At 56.0% G+C, this 24,862-nt stretch overlaps 1 protein-coding gene across 6 annotated transcripts in view; it reads right to left on the bottom strand.

The window, feature by feature from the left end:
• Window positions 1-24,551, bottom strand: part of SHANK3 (SH3 and multiple ankyrin repeat domains 3) — a 51,289-nt gene extending 26,738 nt beyond the window's left edge. For 5 of the 6 annotated variants that reach the window (XM_053199601.1, XM_053199603.1, XM_053199605.1 and 2 more), the window contains exons 1-15: window positions 24,268-24,410; window positions 22,407-23,091; window positions 21,815-22,018; window positions 20,927-20,998; window positions 18,765-18,873; window positions 18,538-18,689; window positions 18,275-18,442; window positions 17,984-18,100; window positions 17,501-17,578; window positions 16,471-16,537; window positions 10,480-10,750; window positions 7,330-7,532; window positions 6,057-6,170; window positions 716-791; window positions 341-423 (exon numbers count right to left, since the gene is read on the bottom strand). In XM_053199601.1, coding sequence (XP_053055576.1) covers window positions 341-423; window positions 716-791; window positions 6,057-6,170; window positions 7,330-7,532; window positions 10,480-10,750; window positions 16,471-16,537; window positions 17,501-17,578; window positions 17,984-18,100; window positions 18,275-18,442; window positions 18,538-18,689; window positions 18,765-18,873; window positions 20,927-20,998; window positions 21,815-22,018; window positions 22,407-22,706 — 2,014 coding nt within the window. In that variant the 5' untranslated portion in view covers window positions 22,707-23,091; window positions 24,268-24,410. Of the gene's footprint in view, window positions 1-340; window positions 424-715; window positions 792-6,056; window positions 6,171-7,329; window positions 7,533-10,479; window positions 10,751-16,470; window positions 16,538-17,500; window positions 17,579-17,983; window positions 18,101-18,274; window positions 18,443-18,537; window positions 18,690-18,764; window positions 18,874-20,926; window positions 20,999-21,814; window positions 22,019-22,406; window positions 23,092-24,267 lie in introns of all 6 variants that reach the window. The other variant, XM_053199602.1, reaches the window with a different exon arrangement.
• Between the last annotated feature and the right edge of the window lie 311 nt (window positions 24,552-24,862).

Below are 24,862 nucleotides of genomic sequence, written 5' to 3'. Positions count from 1 at the left end.
GCAGTGCCACCCAGGGAAGAAACTGCCCCCCTCGGCCCCACCAGAAAGGACTCCCCTCCCTTAGACATGCTCCAGCAGAGATCTTGGAAATCAAGGGGGGGAAGGGATTGCCTCGTACTGAGATATTCCAAACCAAGGATACAGAGTCAGAGCAGAGAAGCAAGGCAGGGGGACAGGAGCCGAACTAGCAGCGAGGGAGGCAGTGGGGGAGTCAGGGGCAGAGGATAGGGCAGGGGTGAGGCAGGGAGGAGAGCAGAGAGGAGGAGCAGAGACAAGACACATGCTGGCAGTCTGGCGGCCAGCCCCACACCCACTCTCGGTGCTGTCTACCCTTCCTTACCTTTGGCCCCCCGGAGCACAAAACCAAAGCCCTCATGGTCCCGTTTCTGTAGGACAGCCACCTTGTCGTCAATGACGTAATCGCTGGTGGAGGAAAGCAGGGAGGGGTGAGGAGAGCCCTGCCAGAGAGTACAGCTGGCCAGGCTGACCCCACACATGCCCCAAACAGGATCCCACGGGCATGGCCCACCCCAGAAGTCACCCTTGCGCTGACGGAGGAAGGCAGAAGACAGAGGTGGGCTGGGGACCACCTCGCCTCCTCTGACCCCTTCATCCACAGGCCTCCTCAACTAGCTCTGGTCCTCCCTCCACGCCTGATATCCCAGCCGCATGCATGCCTACCCTTGCCCACCTGCCCACCGGCCCCCACCTGTACCTGTGTGAAGTGAGACTGTCATAGGAGCCCACTGTGTAGTGACGGAAAAGGCGCTTCGTCCGGTCTTCCCGTGTTTCTGAGGGGAGTTTCAGGAGCTGATGGAGGGCCACATCCTCCAACCGACCTGAACTGCCCCTCAACCATGCTGGTCACCAGCCTCTGCCAACACACACACCCCTGGCCTGGTTGTACCCACGTGGAAGTGAGGGGCCCAAAGGTCCTAAGGTAAGAAGGCTGAGGGGACCATGTTGGAAATCCTGGCTTCCAGGGGTCAGGATCCAGAATAGGGTAGGAGCTTTGGCCCATCTCTCTACGGAGTGGCTGCACACAGCCAGGGGCAAGGCTGGGCCATCTTCAGAAAGAGTCAGCAAGCCCCAAAGCCAGGAGCAAAGAAGCTGTGTACATGTGTAGGCCTAGGTGTGTGTGTAACTTGCAGTCACGTGTAAGTGCCGTGCTCATATAGGCGTGTGTGCATATGACTGTGGTCACGTGCAAGGGTCATGCTGCAGGCAACGCGCACTGGCGTGGAGGTGGCGTTGTGTCCTCACTGAGACTCTCACGAGAGCCCACCGATGCTCAGTCTCCCAGGTCCCTTCCTCCAGAGCCTGCCTCTGAGTGCACAGGAGGTCCAGGTGTGGGGCTGATGTCACTGCATCCCACAGATTCCTGCCCCCATCTGTACTCTTGATCTCTAAGTCCCTCACAGCTGTTGCAGGGCTAGCCGGCTGTCCACCTGCTACTCCGCCCATGGCCATGGCCTTGCTGATTTCCTGCAAGCGTGCAGACCCCAGTCCACATCTGCAGCCACAGCCCCTGTGCTCCAGGCTTTCTTCTCCAGCTGCCTATAAGTTAAGATTCTCTTACACTCTAGCCCCCATTCCTGCCCTCCTGGCTTCCAGCTCTCCAGGACCCTGGAGGGCTCCCAACGTGGCTCCACCACCACCTCACGTTTCATCCACAGCTCCTCTCCCATTCCCTACCATTCTAGAATTTCTCAAGATTAATTCATTCATTCAACAAGTATTTATTGAGCTCCAACTGTGTACCAAGCACTGTTTGTTTTAGGCTCTGAGAATATAGTAGGGAACAGAACAAAGCCTCTACCCTGTGGAGTTTACAATCTATTGGAAGAGAGAGAACAGAGAGACAGGAAACAGGTGCATGCCTAACATGTCAACTGCTGGCAAATGTTAGGAGAGAAGGGAGCAAAGTGGGGGTACAGACAAAGTCTGCAGTTCTAGGGTGGTCACATGATGGCTCATCAGGAAAGGATAGTTGGGAGGCACAGAACGTTAGGGAGCAGCCTGAAGACTCTGTGGGCAAAGGGCTTCCAGGGAGCAGGGGCACGCAGGGCAAAACCCACATGGCAGGGCTGGGTTTGGGTGTTCAAGGGACAGTGAGCAGCCATACAGCTGGAGCAGAGGGAGTGAGAGTGAGTGAGTGAGTGTGAGTGTGAGAGAGAGAGAGAGAGAGAGAGAGACAGAGGGGAAATGAGATCAGAGAGGGAAGCTACAATTGATTGTGAGCTCCTCATAGGTAAGGACCACCTCTTATTTATTTCTGTGATCCCAGCACCTAGCACAGCAGCTGGCATATAACAGGCCATGCAAATGCTAACTGGAAGAATAGATGGGTGGACAACTGGCTGAATAAGTACATGGATGGATAGATGGAACAAGAGAGAAGCAGAAGGATAGATCAGATCAAAGGTAAATAGATATTTAAGTGGATGGAGAGAAAAGAGAATGGGCTGGTGCGGGGAGAATGGATGGAACAAACGGTAGTGGATGAGTAAATGGATGGATAGGTGGGCAGGGTGGGTCGACAGAGAGGGGATAGCTGGATTGGTGGATTGATCGATGTATTGATCGATAGATGGATAGATGGTTGGGTGGGTGTGTTTGTGGGTGGGTAGATGAATGGATGCAAGGAGGGGTTGGCTGGGTGGGTTGATAGAAGAGTAGACGGATGGCAAGAAAGGATAGTGAGTCAAGGGATAAATGAATATAAGAATAGATGGAACAGTGGCTGGATAGAACAAAGAAAGAATTCCTGTTAATATAAGAAGACACAGGTGTCAGGAAAAGTACTGGTCCAAATTGCAGGATCCTGCCACTAGTACAATTCCCAGTAAGTCAACAGACCCCTTTGAAGCCTCTCCTTGTAGAGCAGAAAAATTTACCTCGAAGGGTCCTCTAGGTTCTGATGGCTTGTAAACTGTCACCCTAACCCTAACCCACCCAGTAGCTCATCTGCTCCCTTCTCTCCTCTTCCCACACACTGCCTGTCCTAAGACCCTCTGTAATGTGGCTGCACACACCATCCTGCCGTTTCCAAGGCCAGAGCAGGCCAAGTCTCATCACTGCTGGTGGAGGGGGAGCATCAGACCCCTTCTTGCCTCCATCACACCCTTCTTCACATTGACCCAACGTTTGAAAATGTTGGAACGTTCATGGTACCTGCCTGCAGAAGGACCCCCTCAAACTGCACAGTTCATTAACCTCCATTTTTTAGATTTTGTCAAACAAATTATCCTAATTACATAACAAAAATTCATCTTCCAGTTTTATTAATCAGACATGTAAAAGCCAGCTCAAGTGAAAACACACAGCATGACCCCCCAAGTACTGGAAAGACAGGGAAGGAGGGATGGAGGGAGAGGAGGGAAGGAGGAAGGGGAGGGGAGGGAGGAGCTGGCCAGAGCTTTCCAGGTGCCCTACAGACCCTCTGAGCACACAGGGCTTCACCTCAGCTCTCAGCTCTCTGCCTGCAACTGCTCCTTTTACCCCTTCTGCCCCAGACAGGTGCCTGGGAGGTACACTCTCTGATGACCCTGGGCATCAGCCTGGCCCCCAGCAGTGGCCCCTTTTTGGCCTGTAAGTCCTTCTCTGTCCCAATCTCCAGTCTCAGAAACAGATCTGTCTTTGGAAAGAAAGCTGGGCCTGTTAGAAGCAGACTCCCATTCCTGAGCTGCCCTCTGGCCTCCGGCAGAACTCAGCACTTGGGTCCCAGATCAGAGCAGCTGGTGGCTGGTCTTCAGATGAGGACAGAGGTCACTCCCACGCCTTGCCAGCTGGCAGACCCCACAGGCCTCTCTCCCTCTGCCTACCCATGAAAGGATCCCATCTACTCAGGTCCCTTTTGACTCTTTCAGGTGACAAACCCCAGAGCCACCCTGGTCTAGGAGCTCTGCAATTGTCCGGAGGCCTACAACTCCTTCTCCAGGTCACTCCTTACACTCTCCCATTTCGGGATTCTCAGCCCACCCTAGCCCTCTCCACCTCTCACTCTGCTCTGCCTGGGCCTTCACCCCAACCCTAAACGACCTGAAGAATCGAGACAATACGATCCAGTCTCCTGCAACGCGGCAGCAAACTGGAAAGTTCCTCCACTTGCTCTCACAGCCACCTGACCGGCCTCACGCTGCCCAGTAAAGCCCCCCCATCTCTCAGCGCACACACTTGAGTTCAGTCACTCAGAGGCCCTGAAGCATGACAGGTATAGCAGACTCTGCAGCCCACTGCCCTCCTCGAGATGAACTAACAACAGCCTCCACCTCTTAGACCTGCTGGGATGAGTAAGTGAGTTCTCATCTATACAAGTGCTTCAAACTATGCCACACGTCCAGACGCTGCTAGGAGCATGCGAGATGCCAGCACACGGAGATCTGCAACAGCAGGCCCGGCCCCCGGCCCCATCAGCTAACCAACCGCATAGCAGGCCCCCAGCTTCCTTCGCGGCTCCTCTCCAACTCCTTCAGGGCAACCCCGGGGGCCCCCCGGGACTCACATCATGACAGCCGCGCGCCAGCATATCTGCTGTAACTGCTGTGCGTGCCTGTTCCTCTCTAGGCAGAGAGCCGGCCTCTGCAACCCCGCTCCCAACACAGGGCCCAGCACACATCAAACACCTAGCAAACATTTGCTCTTCTCAAATCCCAGCTCCAGTCCAGACCTCCCCAACCCCTTCCCAGCTTCAGATCAGCTTCTGGATCCACACAGTTCTCAAACCAGAGTCTTCACTGTCCTCCCACAGGGGCGCATAGGACCCCGTCCCTACTTGTCAGGCCAGAGGCCCTTTCTTCCCCACCCTCCTCCATGAAGTTGGCACCAGAACCCAAACTTCTGAAACCATTCCCCACCTGGACACACGGCCCCAACGACCCTCCACAGGCAGACAACAGGGGGCCATGTCCCTTATAGGCACCCAGCCACCAGGAGATCCGTCAGGGCAAGATAGGGAATGGCTGAGTAAAGTACTAAAGGCATCTGCTCAGGAACAGGCCAGCAGCTGCACCCCTGCCTCCGTGGGACTCTGCCATGCTCCACACAGAGCAGAAGTCCAGGCCACACGGCTGGGGGAGGAGGGGGGCTGTCCCCTTGAGAGACTCACAACCCAGGGCAACGGAGCACAGCAACCCTGGGCCCAAGCCCTTCACGTGCAGAGGGAGGGATGCATGCACCCTTGGTCTAGACGCGACACTGGTAACAATCACTGGCCACCACTTCTCCCACTGACTCTCTAAGGCAGAAACAACACTCATGGGTCCGGGGGCCTGGGAGCTATGGAAGGAACAGCCACTGTTTTCTGCTGGCAGGACCACCTCAGATCCCAACATCCAGAGGGGTGCTTTCTGGAGGCCCAGGCAGTCAGCAAGGTCTGACTAAAGCTGTCCACCAGCCTCAAGAACCGCAGCCTTTGCCCTCATGGCCTCCCTGCAGGCCGAGGATGGAGCCGTCCCCCACCTGCTACCCTCGGACCATCCTGGCCCCAAGGCACCCACGACAGCCCCTCCGGGCCCAACTGGCCTCATTTCCTCTTGGCTGGCCCAGGCTTCCCTGCACTGCCCACTTGGACAATCTGTCCACCTTGGAAAGACGCCTCTTTTCTCACACTGACCTCTTTACTTATCTGCCAGCCACACAGGAATCTCACACCCCAAACATCCAGTATTTCTGTGATGACTACGTGTGTGTGTGTGTGTGTGTGTGTGTGTGTGTGTGTGTGTGTCTGGCGGGGGGTTATAGTCACTGGGAGCCACATGTGGGATCACATACAGATGCACATTCATAATACGTGTCCTATGGGCAGGTCACGTGTGTCTCTACAGCTGTAAAGTGCCCAGCTCCCTGCACATGTGCTCCTAAGTACGTACAGGGTGTCTGCACCCTGTGTCTGTCACGTACACAAGTTTGCGTCCACTTCGGATGTGTGTTTGAGTTTACTCTAGTCCTTTCTCTGTGAATATCTACGGGTTTAACTCCAAGCAAGACCACAGGGGAGCTAGAAGGGGCAGTACCCCTCAGTAGCCACCCAGGGGATGGGGGGGGGGGTCACTCACCATGCCGTGTGTCATACTGTCTCATCTGCACCTCCTCCACGCAGTCGGCCGGGAACCAGCCCGTGCGGCCTTTCACGGTCCCCTCCCAGAAACCGCCCTCCCCAATGCTGAGCACTGGAGGGACAGAAGCCAGATAGGGTGTCAGCGTAGAGCAGGACACTCAGGAACCCACCTCACCCACCACCACCTCAGGCTCAGGCTCTGCTTACCCTGACCCTTCCCACACACCCCTCCTTCACCCTTTCTCCCCTTCTGTTCCCTTCCTCCCCTTCATCCTCCTGGATTTTTCCCTGGGAAGATTTTGAGAGTCACACAGAAGACAGAAAGGAACAGATGGACACAGCACAGGACAGGCATGTGGGGGACAGAGAGACACACAGATGGACACACTCGAGGGGGGACAGGAAGCAGAGGCAGGGGCCACAATCCTGCTCCTGTCCTCTCGGCTGACCCTTCTCTTCCTACTCCTTGAACCAACCCCCATCCTTGCTCTGTCGCCCACCCCAAAGGTCACTGCCAAAAACTCAGGGTCATTGTGCTGCGACCAAGGGTTAGGCCACATGATGGACCAAAGGAGGGCCGACCTCACAACTGTTTCCTTCCCAGGCTCCCTGGACATACAGCACCCACAAGGATAGGACCCCAGTAATGACAGAGGCCCCCATGATGAGAGGAGCTTGTCATGGCACAGGATCTCCCCAAAACACAGGAAGCGTCAGTGACAGAAACCTTCATAATACACAGACACCCACATAACTGTCACACATATCCCCCACCATGGGACAGGGTCCCCACCTATCACAAGGATTTCCAATGAATAAGTCCCAGAAGTGACACAGGAATCCCATATTCGAGGAAGGTCCCTGATGGGATAGGGTCCTTCAAATACACAGAACCCCAATGACACCAACCTCCATCATGACACAGAAACACCCCCATGACGAGAGGAACCTCCATGGTGACAACAGGGAACCCACAGTGACAGAGGACGGAGAGGGACCCGCATGACAGGACCCCCCCCTCCCGTAAAGGCAGGCACCCCTCCCTGACACAGAGCCCTTCACGGTGACACAAGGAATCCCCAGTGGCAGGTGCATCCCATAATGACCACAGCGGCTCAGAGTTCCAGAGACACCCCCCCCCCATGACACAGACCCCGAAAATGGCATCAGCCCCTCCACGATCGCGGAGGACCCCAACCACGCACCCGGGAGTGGCGCCCCCGGCCCTCCTCCCGCGCGCCCCGCGACCCCGCCCCCCGCGCCCCCCTCACCCTTCACGGCCTCGCCGCGGTGCAGCGGGATCTCGCCCTCGCCCTGCGGGCTGTGCGCCTTCACGGCGATGAACTTGCGGCCGGGGACGGCGCTGTAAAGTTTCCGCTTCGGGCCCCGGGGCGGCGGCGCGGGGGGCGCGGGGGGCGCCGGGCCGGGGCCGGGCGCGGGGCCGGGGCCGCCGGGGCCGCCGGGCCCGCTCGGGCTGTAGACGAACACGTAGGTGACGGACGCGATGCCGGGGGGCAGCGGGCACGCGAAGCCGGCGCCCGGGGCCTCCATGGCGCGCGGCCCGGCCCCGCCGCCGGCCTCACCGCAGCCGCCGCCGCAGCGCCCGCCGCCCGCCGCCCGCCGCCGCCCGCCCGCCCGCCGGGGGCCCGGCCCGGGGCCGCTCCATGGGCCGCGCCGCCGCGCCCGGCCCGCTCCCGCCAGCGCACGAGCCGCGCCCGCTCAGGGCTCCGGGGCCGCGGGGCTGCGCTCCCGGGCGCGCCGGGCTCGCTCCATGCCGCGGCCGCTCCTCGCGCCCCGCCTCCTCCGCGGCCCGGCTCCTCCCTCTGCGGGCGGCGGCGGCGGCGGCCGGCCCTCCTCCCTCCCCTCCAGCGGCCGCCTCGCCGCCGCGGCCCCCGCGGCGGGAGAGGCCACGGGGCGAGGGGCACTGCAGCGCACGGAGGGGGCGGAGGAGGGGTCGGCTGAGGAAGGCGGGGGACGCGGTGGGCAGAGCCGGGTGGGAGCTGGGGAGGGGTTGGGGGGGCGGCTCCCCCAGCGGCCCGCCCCCAGCCCGCCTGCCCAGGCCTTGGCCTTCTCCTCCTCCTGGCCCCTGCCACGTGCCGGGCGCCCAAATCCTCCCCCAGACCCGTGTCCTCTCCCCCGCAATACCGGCCTCTGATGCCCATGCCCACTCCATGCTGACCACCTTCCCCGGACAGCTCCCCCGACCTGGGCACGGAGCCTGAGGCCTCGGCCCTCCACCTTCCCGCTGCTAAGAAGCCTGCACTGGCTCCCTAGTACCTAGGCAGCCCGGGTCCACATTCTCAGGCAATAGCCCGGCTCTCTGGGATGTGAGAGTCAGCTACACTCCAGTCCCATGGTTAGGGACCTTTTCTTCCTCTGGGCTACTCATGATGCTGTTCCCAGCACTTCATTCTAATCCCACTCATGCTCCCAGCTATTAAGTCACTGTCACTCAGCTACAGCCCCAATTTTCTCTGTCCTGCTCTGGGATGCTGGGGGGGCGGGGTTCTCTGTCACACATTGCAGGGGGCTAAGGGCTCCTTGCCAGGCTCCACCAAGAGGGGGTGCTGGTTTGGGGGGAGGGAAAACCCAAGACAAGGCATCCCTCTACATCACCTCTCCACCCCAGCCCGCAGCTCAAATGCCATCCTCTCTCCTTTCACCAAAGGCCATCTCTTCCCATGAGGTTTTCTCCCTCCCGTCGTGCACCAAACTTCCTCAGCCCCCTCCTGGCCACTCACCAAGAGGCCCCCTTACCTGAATCACTGCCCAGCTAACTGCTTCTTAGGCCCGGGCCCCAGTTGCCAGTGTCCTTCTGACACCTTTAGGGCTCCCTGCTATTTGCTCCTACCACTCCAGGCACCTACTAAGTGTTTGTAGAAAAATAATAATAACCCTGCCATCCCCACAGAACAGTGAGCTAGAGCCCCATAAAGAGCAGGTCTCAGCTCTACGCTTGCTGAAAGGATAAACGAATATACAAAAAGATAAATGAAAGCAGGGCATCTATAGCTCCTTGTTTCTGGAAAACCGAAATATCCCAAAGTTCGTTCCTTTCGCACTGGGCCATCCTACCCTTAAGAAATCCATGGGACATGCAAAAGCTTCAGGGGAGAATTAAGGTGATTTGGAGCAGGACAGACAGCCTTGGAGTCTGGGCAGAGACACGGAAAGAGAGGAGACATCACAGGTCACAGCTGCATGAGCAGGGACAAAGGCAGAGGAAGAAATGGCTTCTATCAGCTCATGCTGCACCCCAAGCCCTGTGCTGAACACTCAGGCTTAGAAACTTTGGGAACCAGGTCTACCTGGGGCCCGCCCGGTTATGTCGCTTCCTAGTTCTGTGACTTTAGACAAGTCACTTACCCCATCTGAGCATCAGGACCCTCATCTGTAAAATAATAATAGAGCAGAGCCTCACGTATGGCCAAGGTGAAGTGAGATGATACACATATGCTGCTCAGCCCAGCTGTCATCTTGAAAACAAAGTGCTGTTTATGTAACTCATTGAACAGTGTCTCCTGAGCACCTCCTATGTGACTGGCTCTGGGGAAGCTGTAAGAGGACGGCTCCTGCCCTCGAAGTGCTGGGAAGAGAGATGCCTTAACCAGCAGTGGCTGGACGGTGCTGTGGGCCAGGGGATCCCAGGAAGGACCCATCACCTGCCCAGGTTCTGGAAGGCTTCCCAAAGGAAACCACTGTGTGGAATTAGTTCTACCTTACCGATGAGAAACCTAAGCATGGAGTGGTTAGCTGTCACCCAGTCAACTGATGCCAGGTCTACAACTGTCCATCTATAGAGCCAGTGCCCACCAAAGCCAGTGGGGCTTCAGCCCAGGCTTCTTCCTCTAAGTGCCAGAGATGCCAAAACCCCCACCACCACCCCACCCCGCATATCCCTGCTTCTCAGGGTCCCAGTGCTAACGGTAAGGGGCAAAGAGTAGAAGCAGAGTCTTGTGGTTATATAGGGCTGGAGGGGTGGGGGAAAGACAAAGACTCCCCCCTGGAGACAGGGTTAGGGGTCACTCATAGGCTTCAAGCCCTCATGGAGATAAAACTCCATTCCCTGACCCCTAACCCCACACCACCCAGCCCTGCCTCATCTCAGCCTTTGCCCTCCTAGCACTGCAAGAAACTTTGTAAAGCACAGAGCTGGCCAAACCCTCTCCTTCCAACATGTTCCCTGAGCTCTGTTCGGAGCAAGTCCAGATCCAACCAGATCAGCGTGGACAGGGCCTCACCTTCTTCCGCTTCCCATCAGGGAGGCCCATCTGGGGGCCTGCAAGCCCCCCACCCCAAGCCTCAGCCCATCACTGTAGAGGTGCCAGGCACCACTAGGCCTCTCCATGCCGGTTCCTCCTGCTTGGGTCCCAGCACCCCACCCACCCAGACCCTGCCAGGGCCTCCCACACCCCTCCTACCTGATCTTGCTCTGGCTGCCCCTGCCTGCTGTGGGGCCGATGTCATTCTCTTGGTCACCATCCCGATCCCGGTCTTTCTCCTCCTGCAGCCGCTGGAGCAGCAGCTGATGGGGGAGGCTTCGCAGAGAAGGTCCAGGAGAAGCTGCCGGCTGCACCTCACCCTTCAGGTTGATGTCACTGGCTGAGCGCTGCAGGGGCCGAGGGGAGGCCAGGCCACTGGGGCCAGCCAACCGCCGCCGCTTTGCATAACTGGGGGTTTCCCTGAATGGTACTGGAGTGGGGGGGGTGGGGGGCACAGATGAGACTCTGGGCAACCAGATAGGGTGACCAACACCCTGGTTTGCTTTCCAGATTTTAAAACTAAAATCCTATGTCCCAGGAACTGCCTCAGTCCTGGGCAGCCAGGGCAGTTGGCCAGCCTATGACTGAAGCTACCATTAGGGATCACATCCCAAACTGCTTCTAACTCCAGCTTCAGCGGTAGAAGCCTGTTCTTCCTGTCAGCCAAACGAGGTCCTGAGTGTGCTCAGACCTGCTCTTGGAACTGCCCATTTCGCAGGCTTCAGCAGAGACAGAACAGGCCACATATGATAAATCTCACTACACTACTGCTATACTGGACCATCTATAGGTGACTCTAACAAGGAAAACCGTAAAAGATGTTCTAGACAAGGGGTTGGCAAACTTCTGTAAAGAATCAGATAGTAACTATTTCAGACTTTGCAAGCCATATAGTCTCTGTCCCAAGGACTCAACATTGCCACTCTAGCACAAAAACAGCCACAAACAATATATAAGCAAATGGGTGTGGCTGAGTTCCAATAAAACTTTATTTAAAGAGCAGATGGTGATTTTTAAAAACATGATCCAATCTTTACAAAAGAATCACTTTGGATCCAAAGACACAAGTAGGTTTAAAGTAAAAGGATAAAGGAAGATAGTTCATGTAAATAGTAACTAAGTGAGCTAAGTTGCTACATTTATATCAGACAAAACAGACTTAAAGATAAAAAGTGTTACAAGGACAGAGGACATTGCATATAGACAAAAGAGTGTCAATTCATCAAATAGATTAACAATTATTAACATATATGTGCCAAACAACAGAGCATCAAAACATATGAAATAAACATTAACACATTTGGAGAAATAGACAGTTCTATAATAATATTTAAGACTTTCAACACCCCACTTTCAATAATATATAGAACAATCTATCAGTAAGGACAATCAATAAGGACATAGAAGACTTGAACCAATTAGACCTAACAGATATGTGTTTAGAACACTACAGAAAACAAGAGCAGAATATACATTATTCTCAAGTGCACATGCAACATTCTCCAGACTACATGTTGGGCCACAAAACAAGTCTAAATAAATTTTAAACAACTGAAATCACATAAAGTATCTTATCCAATCACAATGGGATGAAGCTAGAATTCAAGAAAAACAATAACAACAAAAAAAAAAACGGAAAAACTCACAAATATGTAACAATTAAACAACACACTCTTAGAAAACTCAGAGTTAGAAAACACTCTGAGAAAATGAAAGCAAAAACATAAAACATCAAAACTTTTGGGATGCAGCAAAAGCCGTGCCAACAAGGAAATTCATAGCTGTGGACATCTATATCAAAAAAAGGATAAAAGCCTCAAATCAATAACCTAAGTGCACATCTTAAGGAACTAGAAAAAGAGGAGCAAACAAAACCCAAATCTAGCAGAGGAAGGAAATATAAGGATAGACAAAGATAAATGAAAAAGAGAACAGAAATATAGAGAGAATCAATGAAAACAAAAGTTGTTTCTTTGAAAATATCCACAACACTGACAAACCTATAGCTAGACTGGCATAGAGAAAAAAGAGAAGAGGGACACAATCAACTAAAATCAGAAGTGAAACTGTGGCACTGCTACCGATCTTACAGAATTAAAAAGGATTAAAAAAGAATACTATGAACAATTGTATGTCAACAAATTAAATAACTTAGATGAGATGAACGTATTTCTAGAAAAACAGAGATTACCAAAACTGACTCAAGAAGTAGAAAATCTAAACAGACCTATAGCAAGCAAGGAGATGGATCCACAATCACTAATCTTGCAACAAAGAAAATTCCAGCATCAAACAGCTTCACTGGTGAATTCTACCAAACACTTAAAGAAGTATTGACACCCATCCTTCTCAAACTCTTCCAAAAACTAGAAGAGGAAAGAAAACTTCCTAACTTGTTCTGTGAGCAATTAAAAAATAAGCAAAGGACTTGACAAGTCTCCAAAGAAAATGTACAAATGGCTAATAAACACATGAAAAGATGCTCGACATCACTAGCCATTAGGGAAATGCAAATCAAAACCACAATGAGATACCACTTCACACTGACTAGAGTGGCCATAATTAAAAAAAAAAAAAAAAAAAAACCTGACGATTACAAGTGTTAGCAAAGATTTGAAGACTTTGGAATTCTCATATGTTGCTGGTAGGGACGTAAAATGATGAAAAACAATTTGGTAGTCTCTCAAAAAGTTAAATATAGAATTATCATATGGCCCAGCAATTCCCTCCTAACTTTATACCCCCAAATAACTGAAAACAGATATTCAAATATATTTCACACATGTTCACAGCAGCAATGTTCATGATAGCTGAAAGGTACAAACAACCCAAGTGTCCTGCTGGAGGATGCATGGATTAACAAAATTTTATAAATATAAATGATGGAATATTATTCAGCCATAAAAAAGAATGAAGTAGTGATACATCCTACAATATGGATGAAGCTTGAAAACAAGCTAAGTGAAAGAGGCCAAAAACCAAGAGTCACATATTATATGATCCTATTTATATGAAATATCTAGAATAGGTCAATCTGTAAAGACAGAGAGTGTGTTAAAGGTTGACAGGGACTAAAAGAGAAGAGAATGTGGAATAATTAATGTATACTCGGTTTCCTTTTCAGGGTGATGAAAATGTTTTGAAATTCAATAGATCTGGTTGTATAACACTGTGAACATATTAAATACCACTGAATAATTCCACTTAAAATAATTAATTTTATGTTGTGTGAATTCAACTTTAAATGAAATTTAAATCCTCAATTTTAAAGCCTCAATTTAAAAACAAAACAAACAAACAAAAAAGCAGACTGTGGGCTGAATTTAGCTTGCAAGTTCTCATTGGCCAAGCCCTGTTCTAGACTCCTGTTACCAAAGTGTGGGCAACAAACCCTCAGCCTCACCTCAGAGCTGAAACTCATTGGAAATGCAGACTCTGAGGCTCCGCCCAGACCCAATGAGTCAAAATGTACATTTAACAAGATCCCTGGTGGGGTGCCTGGGTGGCTCAGTCAGTTGAGCGTCAGACTTCGGCTCAGGTCATGATCTCAGTTCACGAGTTTGAGCCCTGCGTCCCCGTGTCAGACTCCGTGCTGACGGCTCAGAGCCCCCCACTTCCTCCCCCCCCCCACCATCAGATTCTGTGTCTCCCTCTCTCTCTCTGCCCCTCTCCGCTTCTGTGTCTGTCTCTCAAAGTACATAAACATTAAAAAAAAAAATTTAACGAGATTCCTGGCTATAGCAGGAATCTTCCCTCAGGCACTATGGGACAGCAAGTCAGTGAGACCTGCCCTTGAAAGCATGTATGGGAGAGATGGAGGGGAGAATGTGGATTCTCAGTTGGCCTGAGGTGACAGAGGTGAGGAGGCAGAGGTGACTGCTCCCAGACCTATCAGTCTAAGGGCTAGAGGCCTGCCAATAGGCTTCAATGTGTCGCGTCCCTTGAAGGGTAACAGGACCCAGCCTACCAGACCCTCCACTAGGGCTCCTTTCCTGAGGAAAAAAAAGGGTGGATAGGCAGAGCCTCCCTCCAGCTCTTCTGTACGCAGACCCACCCAGGGTCCCCAAGCTGGGGTGAGACATGGCCACTTGTGAGTGTCACTGAGGGAGTGTCCTTGGAGTGAAGGTGTGCAGAGGGAGTAGGAGTGACAAGGACAAACCCCTGGATTGCCCAGGTCCAAAGACAGGTTCTGCCCTTAACCAACTCTGTAAAAACAGACTAATAATAATCACTTGTGAGGGGTTGTTGAGAGAGTGGCCTAAGATAACAAAGCTTATAGTAAATACTAATGGATATATTACCTGTAACTCAAGGATATCCGGCTATGCCATTTGAGCATACATGTGATGCCTGAGCAGGTTAGGGTACGTGGCCAGCAAAGCCAGTGCCCACACAGGGACTAACAGGTATGGCTGCCTGCTCTGTACATCAGCTCAGCAACAGTGTGCCCAACGCAAAGCAGGTGATCGCACTCTGGGCCAGCCAGACAGTAAATCATAATAACGGTGACCCTAGGGACCCTAGCGTCTCTGTCCACATCAGGAAAATGAGAGGCAGCTGGAGCCTTCCTCTCTCTTGGTCAGGACCAGACACCCCCCTCCCTCTAGTCAGATGGACCAAGGCCACCTGCCAGAGTCCAGACACACAGAATCAAATCCCACAGGAGGTCAGAGATAGGAAGGGTATGCAAATAACCATATTTTACTTAAGAAAAACTGAGGCACAGAGGCCTTACTTAGTAGCTCTCCCATGGTCAATCACGAGAATATGAAAGGGTCCCCATGTCCACAAACCACGGTTCTCCCAGGCTAACAACTACCTCCAAAACACTTACCAGTCCCAGCCAGACTATAACTGAGCCCTCACTCTGTCTCTTGTCCCTAATTCAAACCTCAGAGCTCATCGGGGTTCTCTCCCCACCAGAACCTGGACCCAAATTCTCCACCACGTCATCAGCCCAGCTGTTTCTCCAACAAGCGCCTACTGATGCTCGCTGCACTGAGCTTCTGCAGCTGCTGAGTCCACCCCTCCCCTCTTGGAGACTTGGTCCATCATCATGGTCCCCTGGCCTGCCTGGGACATGACAGGCTCATAACCAAGCCTCATTTGAGAAGGTCTTTTCAGGGAAGACACTACAGAAGGAAGAATTCTTAAACACGAATTTGACCTTAATCTTAACCCCAGCCCAAATTCAACCCCAGCCCCGACTGTAACCTCACAATAGAACCAAGGCCAACCCTAGCCCTTTGCTGTCCAACGTCACATATAATTTTTTTTTTTTTAATGAGGACACTGCACCCATCGCAAAAAGGGGAGCTTGGGAGTCTGTGTTCCACAGAGAACCATGAGAGGGAAAACCTGGTCCACCCAGGACAAAGGGAGCTGAGAAGGGAGCCCCTCTGTGGCCAGGTAGCTGGAGGGGTGGCCTTTCCAGAGGGGAGGCCTACCCTCTCCCATAGCCCCAGCCACTTCACATAGGATAGAGCAGGCAGGATTCTAAGGACAGGTCCCAGAGCGGCTCCACACCCATCACATGGGAGTGGGTGGGGACCTCCCTGAGGCTCCAGTGTGATGGCTCTGCCCATACTTCTGCCACCGGTGGCATCTCCTGGTTTTCCTACTGAGACCATGAGTCAGGCATATACTGGGATCTCCTTGGCATACTGGTTCAGAACTCAGCGCATCCCCACCACTGTGTTTTGTTTTCTTTACGTGATCTTGTCATATTGAAGCACGCCATGGGCCACTTAAACTGCCTCTTAATCCAGGCACCAATGACACACTGAGGGTCAATGACTGAGATCCACTGCCCCATGTCCCCTGCTGGCCCTTTGTACGACCTAACAGGAGAAGAATCTTGACCCTAACTTCAACCCCACTCTCAACCTAAATCCATCCCTAAACCCAGCAGTGTCCCCAACCTAACCATACTCTCGACTCTTATTCAGACCCTTTGTCCACTCTACACAGGCCCCTCCCTCAGCACAGTCCCCACACCTCAGGACCACTGACCAAAGTAGAGCTGGGAGGAAGAGGTTCAGGGTATGGAGGGCTCCCCTGTACCATCCCCACTGACCCCTGTACCTGTGGGAGCCCCAACAACCCCCACAAATCCACATCCAACAGGGACCTGGGTTGAGCAGAACTCACCAATATCCGAGTCTTTGTGGGTCTTGATGACCTCTGCGAGCTCAAAGTTCCCTGCGATGATGGCCACCTGAGGAGGGAGGGCGAGGGGGGCTCAGGGATGCCAAACCTGCCCCCCGTGGCCCCTGTGCATTCTGCCTGGGCTGCTGTGTGGGATCTTCCTTGGTTGGGGTCCCCAGGCTCAGACTGTGGCCCCTATCTAACCCACCACCCTATTCTGCCTAGGACTGAGAGGTTTCCTGGGACATGAAACTTTCAGAGCTAAAACTAGGACAGTCCGGGCCTACAGGTCACCCCAGTGATCCTCGTCACAGCCCCTCCGCACACACCAGCGCACAAGTGTCAGCCATGGCCTCACACCTGCTACCCTCCGTCTTCCGTTCCCCCACCCCTGCATCTAGTCACCTAACAGGCCCTTCCAGACTCCTTCAAACCTACCAGGCTCTTCTGCTACTGCGTCTGCCCCCTGACTTGATGCCCAGGGAGGACCTACCTGTTCTCCTCACATCTCTGACAAGACCTCTGAAGGCCCTCACATTCGCTGAGAAGAGAATCCCAGCTCTCTCCATGGTCCAAAAGTCTCCCCCACCCACAAACTCCAGGTCATACAGAGACCCACCCATGTGGTCATCCCAGTGCCAAGAACCAAACCCAACTGGAGAAGGGGCTCAGAAACATCACCTGAATTAAGTCAGGGACTGGAACCAATCATCTCACCCCTGGTTTGGCCTCTGTACCCGGCCTGTTTCTGGCAGGTCAAGCCCACACTGGTTTTCCCCTGACCCCAGAGCCCTATGACCCTCCTCTCTCCCTGGAAGGAAGACAAGGAAACCAACCACAGTGAAGCCCTCCCCCCACCATGAACTGGGCACTGCACTGGCCCACCCTCTTCCTCTACCTCACCCTGGGCCAATCCTGGAGGGAGAGCTCTGCTATTGCCTTACAGGGGAAGAACCAAGGCCCAGAGAGATCAAGTCACGCAGAGACAGACACCCAGCGGTCAGCCTCATGTTCCTGTAAATCACTCTCGTACCTGGAAGGCTGTCTGGCTATTGTAATTGCGGACATCCTTGTTAGCTCCACGGAAAAGTAGGACTCGAGCACAGCTTTCCTGTTGGGAGGGTCGGAGTGGGGGGTCACAACTGGGCAGCTGGAGGGATGGGGTCAGGATACAACAGCATGCACACACACCAGGGCACAGACGGGGGTGCAGGGCACATACACCCACACCTCCACGTCCCGTGCACATGTGCATAGCATAGGCATTGGCAGACCAGGTACACACAACACACACAAGTCCACTTGACCCAGAAAGCCCAGATGTGCACAACTCACACATGTGACTTGTTCGTTTAGGGAACAGATGTGCACACATAGGCCTACGAGGCCACAGCTCATGGCAGGACACAGGACATGCACTCAGGAAGTAGCACACAGGACCCAACATGCATCCACACGTAAGCACTGTACCGGGGCACCTGTATACGCACATGCACGTATACACATGTAGTCACACCTGGTTATAGAGGGCACAGATGTGCAGCGCTGTGTTTCCTGAGGCGTTCTGAGCCCCCATGTCAGCTCCATAGAACAGCAGGTGTTCCAGGTGCTGCACGTGCCCAAAGCGGCAGGCCTGGGGGATGAGGGAGGTGCTGTTGGGTCCCCGAACAGAGCAACAGAGAGGACCCTCAATCCTACAGATAGGGCCGGGAAACCCCCCCCCCCCCCACTCCCTGACGGAGCCAGGAACTTCACCCTTACCCCCAGACAGAAGCAGACACTCCCCACCTTCACACTCCCTGCCTACCTGATGGATCTCCTGCCAGCCGTTCTCATCAGTGGTCCCCAGCTGAGCATGGTCGTGAAGGAGCAGCTCGCAGCAGAGGGCATCCCCGCCCCCCAGGGCACTGTGGTACAAGGGCGTCAGGCCGCGGCTGTCCTTGTAGTCAGGTGAAGCGCCCAGGTCCAGCAGAGTCTGAGGGCAAGGAGCCTCAGCATTCATGCGGGGCCCAGCTTCCTCCCCCTGCTGGGCCACGTGCCCCTCCAGGCCAGGGCCCCACCCACACTGACCGTCAGAGCTGCGGCATTCCGCTGGCGTGTGGCACAGTGCACGGCAGTGAGCCCATCGCGGGTGCGGAAATCCAAGTGAGCACCACCATTCCTCAACACCTTCAGCAGGTCCGTGGCGTTGTCCAGCTGGGCTGCAAGGCTCAGAGGACACTCTGGGTTCAAGGGACAGATGAAGGTTAAGGTCCCAACCATTCCAAGGCCATGCCCCTTCCTGCTCTGCTTCTTACCTCCTGAGTCAGGATCGTGGAAATTGGGGTCCAGCCCCTTGTCCAGTAAGCGGGCTACCTTGTCCGTGCTGTGCAGCTGGACGTAGTCCATGAACTTCTTCAGGTTTGCCTGGAACACGCAGCCATCCTACTCAGCCCAGCCCCACAGCTACTATCTTCTGTCACCCACCTTCCACCAGGAGGCCTCAGGCCACCTGTGGAGCATCTACTGCCCCATGCCCCCAGTCTGACCTGTCAGCCTACATCATGACCTTGTCGCCCCCTCATACCACCTCAAGCCCTACACCCCCACCATGGCCCTTTCCAGCTCAACTGGGCCCTCCTGCTGCTTGAAGTCCCTCCCTGCATCCCACACCCACTGCAATGATTAGTCTCAGCCCACCCAGCCCCTCATCAAGGCCACGTTGCCCTGGCCATGCCCCCCTGAGAGTTCCCTACTCCAACCTCACCCCTGGCTCCTGCCCCCAGCCCTGGAGTGCCAACCTGCCCAGCCCGGAACAGCCCAAGGCTCCCAGGCAGAAGCTACCCTCACCACAGCCCATGTCCCTGTCACCCCCAAGTCCCCATCACCCCCAAGGTAGCCTGCTCCTTCTTCCTCATGAGATCAGGCAAAGGCAGACCGCCACCCCAGAGGCCCTTCCGCACCCATAAGCGGCCCCTCCTGTGACATGACTTTGACTGCCTTTCATTCATTCACCTAGTCATGCATCAATTCACTCAGCAAAATTCACTCATCCAAAGCCTCACTGAGGCTGGTGCTACAGATGCTGCATGCACAAGGCACGGCGCCCTGGCTGGAGGCCCCAGGTCTTCTAGAAACAATCAGGGTACATCATAAATGGGAACCAAGGTGGGTCTGGACAATGACACAGGAGGAAAGGTGCTCCTGACAGGGGAGAGACCTCAGCCAGGCCCAGGGTGGATGGTATGATGGTGGGGGTGGTCAGAGGCCAGGCAGGTAGAAGTACGGGCCTGGGGTAAGGAGTTGAAACTCGCTCTAAAAGCAAGTGGGACTCATTGGAGGCCAATAGTCACCAATGTCCTAGGGATTGCTTGGGACAGTTTTAGAGAAGAGGTAACCACTTTGGGAGGAACCCAGAGCGACAGGGTCACACTGGAGTGAGTGGAGAGAGAGGGAGACCTTTCCACCACAGTCTCTGCCCAGCCGGAGTCATGGCCCCTGACCCCTGTGTGCCCCAGGGGCAGCAGAGAGACCTGGCATGGAGGCCCCAGGGTCACAGAGAGGTCCTTGGGACACAGGGGTGATAGTGCTCAGATCCTTCTCCTAGAAGGAGACAGGCTCCAGGGATTGTCAATGAAGTGTCCAGAAAGCAAATGTCCGCTGGTCACTGGAGCCTGAGGTGGGAGCTGAGAGAGTCGGCCTGTGGGTAGGGGCTGCGGCACCCACGCTGCCTCTCCTACATTCAGAGAAGGCAGTGAGGTGCCCCTCAGAGAATATTCAGGGTCAGGCCTACCTAGCAATGGTGCTCAGCAAGTGTGCCTAGGCACAGGGACCCAGAGCCAAACAGACCAGGGTTCAGCCCCAGCTTCACTGTCTGCACACCTGTGAGCAAGTCACTTCACTTCTCTGGGACTCAGTATCTTCATCTGGGAAGTGGGATAATAATAGTCCCTCCCAGGAGAAAATTAATGAGATGCCCAATTATTAGTGCCCAGCACTGGGCGACCACTAAATGCTAGGCCCCTTGTTCTCCCCCACCCCCTCCCGGTTCCCCTAAATGAGAACATTGGTTGGTGCTTGTTCATTTTCACCCCACCCAGGCTCCCACCAAGACACCATGCCCTGTCATATCCCACCACCACCACCCCGCAGGAGCCCACCAGAGGGGTCAGCCAGAATCTGACCTGACTTGAGCCCATCACCAGACCACCCACACAACAGCTGCACCCAGCCCTCCAGCAGCCCCAGCACATGCTGTGGACCCCTGACACAGGAGAAAACAGACTGAGGCAAGCTAGAGAGACTGTGCTCAGCCCCCAGCCAGGGTGGAGGGTGCTAGGAGCAGAAGGAGGGCTCTCGAGAATTTTTAAAGGACATTTTCAATATCACGAAATCCAGCCAAGGCCGGGGTTGAAGAGAACACTGCTCGTGGGGGTCAGGAGGTAACTCTGGAGTCCCTTCTCCGTGGCTGCCTCCTTACCTTTGTGTGAAGCTTTGCAAACTGCTTATCATCGATGAGATTCTGGGCATAAACTCGCCTCTTGTATCGAAACTGCTCAGGTGAAAAAAAAGGCAGAGAAAAGGCACTCACCTGGGCTGAGTGAGCAAATGCACCGACAAAACCAAGCCCTGCTTACTCACCCTGCCAGCCACACAAAGCTCATGCTGCCAGTGACACAAGAGCCAACCCCAAGTTCAGATGGGATGAATGCCTGCTGTCCTGCACCACCCTTTCCCTCTCATTCCCATCCCCAGGATCCCCTGGAAAATCCCGCTCCTCTTCCAAGACCTGATTCCAGGCTTACCTTCCTAGATATGTCCTCTCTGAGAACAAACCCTATTTCCCTATGACACCAAAAAGGCCAAGCCACTTCGTGCTCAGCCACCATAATGCATATTTTAATGCTCATGGCACTTGCCACCACCGCCCCAAACTACAAGCCTGTGTCCCCACGCCTGATGGCACATACAATATCCTTTCCATTATGACCGGGTCTGCCTTCAGAGACACCCTGGAAGGGGAGGGGGCAGATGTGCGTACAGGTAACGCGCCGGCTCGCTCTACACACCGCTCTGCACACTCACACCCCACTCTGCAGAACCACGGTGTGCCCCCGACGCACAGATGCTGACTGCACACCACACACAAGGCTCGCACCTCACACGCTACACACACCACACTGCGCACCGCACACACACTGCACGTACGGCTCACTGCGCTGGCCACACACAGCCTCCCACCCCCGCCCCGCACACACACACCGCTCCACACTAACTCTTCCCGTCCGCGTCCGTCGCTACCGTGCCCTTCGCTGCTCCTGCCACGGAACCCTGTGGTGGTGCCCTGCGCGCGCCCCTGCCCGCTCACCTCCAGGTAGGGCAGGGGCGTGTCCAGGTTGGGCGGGTACTCCTGCAAGAGCCGCTCCTCGTCCAGGAACTTGCCTGCGCGGCCCCGGGAGGGCGGCTGGAAGAGCCCGTAGTTGAGCGCGTCCTGGAGGCTGTGGTTGAGGGCGCAGAGCACGCGTTGCTTGGCGGCCCACACGGGGGCGGCCGGGTCCAGGCGCAGGCACTTCTGCAGCGGAGCGAGCTCGTGAGCGCGGCCCGGCCCGACCCCGCGCAGAGCACCAGGTCCCGGGAACCCCCCCGACCCCCCCCACCCCAACTCCCCCCCACCCCCCACGCAGGAGTCCCGGGCTCCCCAGCCCAAGCCGCGGACCCCGCGCCTCCGCGGCCGGCGGGCGAGGACCCGCCCCGAGGGCGGTGCTTCCCCGGGACCCGCCCCCGCCCGGCCGGTGGGGAGGGTCTCCGCGGAGGCGGCGGGGGAGGGGTGAGTAGCCGCGGGCCTGGGGTCTCCCGCGCCCGTCTCGGAGCGCGCGGTGGGGGAGTGGGGTGGGTGTAAGGAGGGGGGGGGCTGGGCGAGGACGGCGGGGGCGCTACCGGGACGGGGCGGTGGGGCTTACCGTCTGCTGCAGGTCCGGGATGCCGACGCGCACGACCACGGCGCTGGCCCCGGGGCCGTCCATCCCCGCGCCCGTGCCCGCGCCCCGGCCGGGGCCCGGGAGGCTCGCGGCCGGGAGCGGAGCGCACGGGGGCTCCGCGCGGCTCCCCGGCCCCCCCTTCCCCCCCGCCGGAGCCCCGTCGGCCGCGCTACGCGGGAGGGGACCGGGGGGGGCCGGGGCCGGGGCCGGCGCGGGGGACAGCTGCGCCGAGGGCTCCGCAGGGGCGGCGGCGGCGGCGGCGGCGGCGCGGCTCAGCTGCATCGGCCCCGGCTCCGCGCGGCGCCTGCCTTCCCCGGGGGCGGGGGCGGCGGGGGGAGGGGGCCTGAGCCGGGAGGGAAGCGGGGGTGGCTAGGGGGCTGCGCCGGAGGCGGGGGCCGGGAGGGCTCGGGGCCAGTCGGGGACCGGGGACGAGGGGGACCGTGCCGGTCCTGGGGTGAGGTAGGAGGGGTCGTGCGGAGGGCCTGGGCCGCCCCACAGGGCGGGGGCCCTGGGGGCTGCTCGCTGGCGGCGGGGGGGGGGGGGGGCAGGAAATCCTAGGCCTCGGCGTGGGGGGAGTGGCTGAACCGCGAGGGCCGCGCAGCCCTTCGGCTGCGGGCTAACATCCGCGGACCACCGAAGAAGATTCGGAGAGGAGGGGGTCCTGAAGCTGGGGTGGGGTCCGCGTTGGGCACAAGGACCAGAGACGAGTCAGGAAGGGGAGAGAAAAAACAGGAGAATTAATTTCCGGGGGTGGCAGCGTCCCCCCCCATTCTACCGACCTCTCCACCCCACTCAAGGCCCGGGGGAGACGGTGACCAGCCTTGCCCCAGGCTTGGGGGGTGAGACGGAGGAGACATCGGGGCCAGGGAGGGACCAAGGGCTCTTCCACGGTCGGAGCCAATTAACCCTCCGACTTAACCCTTACGACCACGCTGAATAGTGTTCAGCGCGGCTTCCCGCATCCCCAGCCGAGTTTGGGGAGTTCGCTCCGGACTCCGAGGCCGCCTTTCCTCCTCCCCACTCTCCAGGCCCCCTGGTCTGCCTAGATCCAATGTCTGTCGCCCCCTCCCCGTCACCTTAGCGACGACAGGATGGGGGCGCGACCTATGAGGACAGGCTTAGGGGAGGGGGCGCTACTAGTCTCCACCTGCGACGGGAAAGTGAATTTTAGTTTTACACGTTGTCGTGGCAACGCGGGAGGGGGTGATGAGTGGGCGGAGAAGAGGGGAGCGCAGTCAAGAAACTAGCTCAGGCACCACCGCCCCATTGGAGCATGGCACCCCCCCCAACACTGATAAGCCTCCCAAAACTACCCCAGTGCTGCAAAACCTGTGCCCCCAAGACCCCCGAGAGCAAAGAGCAGCCCCTAAATGTAGAAATATCCCTGATCTCCGGAGAAACAGCTCCTGATTCCATAGAACTCCCCAACATGCCTTGACCATGCCCCCAAAGAGCAGGCCCTGACCCCCATAGCGGAACTGCTCACCCTTTCACTGAACAGACTTGATTATGTTCACAGAACAACCAAACATGGGCATACCCTCTGTTCCCTGGTGGAAAGAGACCCTGCCCGCACCCCACCCCCCCCCCACCAGCCTCTCTAAACCTCCTCCAAGAACAACAGCCTTAGATCCCCTGAGCCTCCCAGGAATAAACTTGAATGAACCCCCCCCTACACACACACACACACAGAAAACCTCCCTACTCCTCCCCACCACAACTTGGAAACCTCCTGACCCCACAGGAGCAGTGCATGGCACCCCTCCAAGAACAGACCCCCTCTTTACAGAGCCACCTTAACCACTGTCTCCCACCACAAAGCCCCCTCCCCACCAATACCCACCTCTCTGCCCCCAGAACAGTCTCTGATCAAGCCAGAGCAAGGCCTTCTTCCCAAGGACAAGCCTTGGCTCTCTCCTCTTCCATCTACTACCCCTTTAGGAAAAATCTCTGCCTCCCCGGACTCCCCACTGACCCCACAGAGCAGGATCCAGCGCTGTCTGTGGGTCGGTCCTGCTTTCTCCTCAAGCCTGGGCGGACCCACACTGCCCGGAAGTGTGGCCCCAGGATGCCCAGACCTCCCACCCCCCTGTCCAGGCTCTTCCCAAGGCCACTGGTCTGGCCTGAGTGCTAGAGCTGATGGTCCCCTGGGGGCTGGGGGCAGGATGGGAGGGCTGGGTAAAGGGGGGAGCAGGAAGGGGCCGTCAGAAGCCTCCTTTTTATCTTCAGGAAGCACCTTGGGAAGCGCGAGGGTTGGATTTCCTGTGGCCCAGCCCTGGAGAGAGGAAACTAATGCTTCCCAGCCCCTCTCCTGTCTCCACTATCTTCCTGCCCCACCCCACCCCCCACCACCAAGCAATCCAGGCCCACGATTCCTGCCCACCCTGCCCTCCCCAGCCCTCCCACCACAACCCCCACCTGCCCTCACTCCTGCTCCC

This window comes from Acinonyx jubatus, chromosome B4 (assembly GCF_027475565.1).
Source record: "Acinonyx jubatus isolate Ajub_Pintada_27869175 chromosome B4, VMU_Ajub_asm_v1.0, whole genome shotgun sequence".
Lineage (NCBI taxonomy): Eukaryota > Metazoa > Chordata > Mammalia > Carnivora > Felidae > Acinonyx > Acinonyx jubatus.
This window is presented reverse-complemented; position numbering and strand designations above follow the sequence as displayed.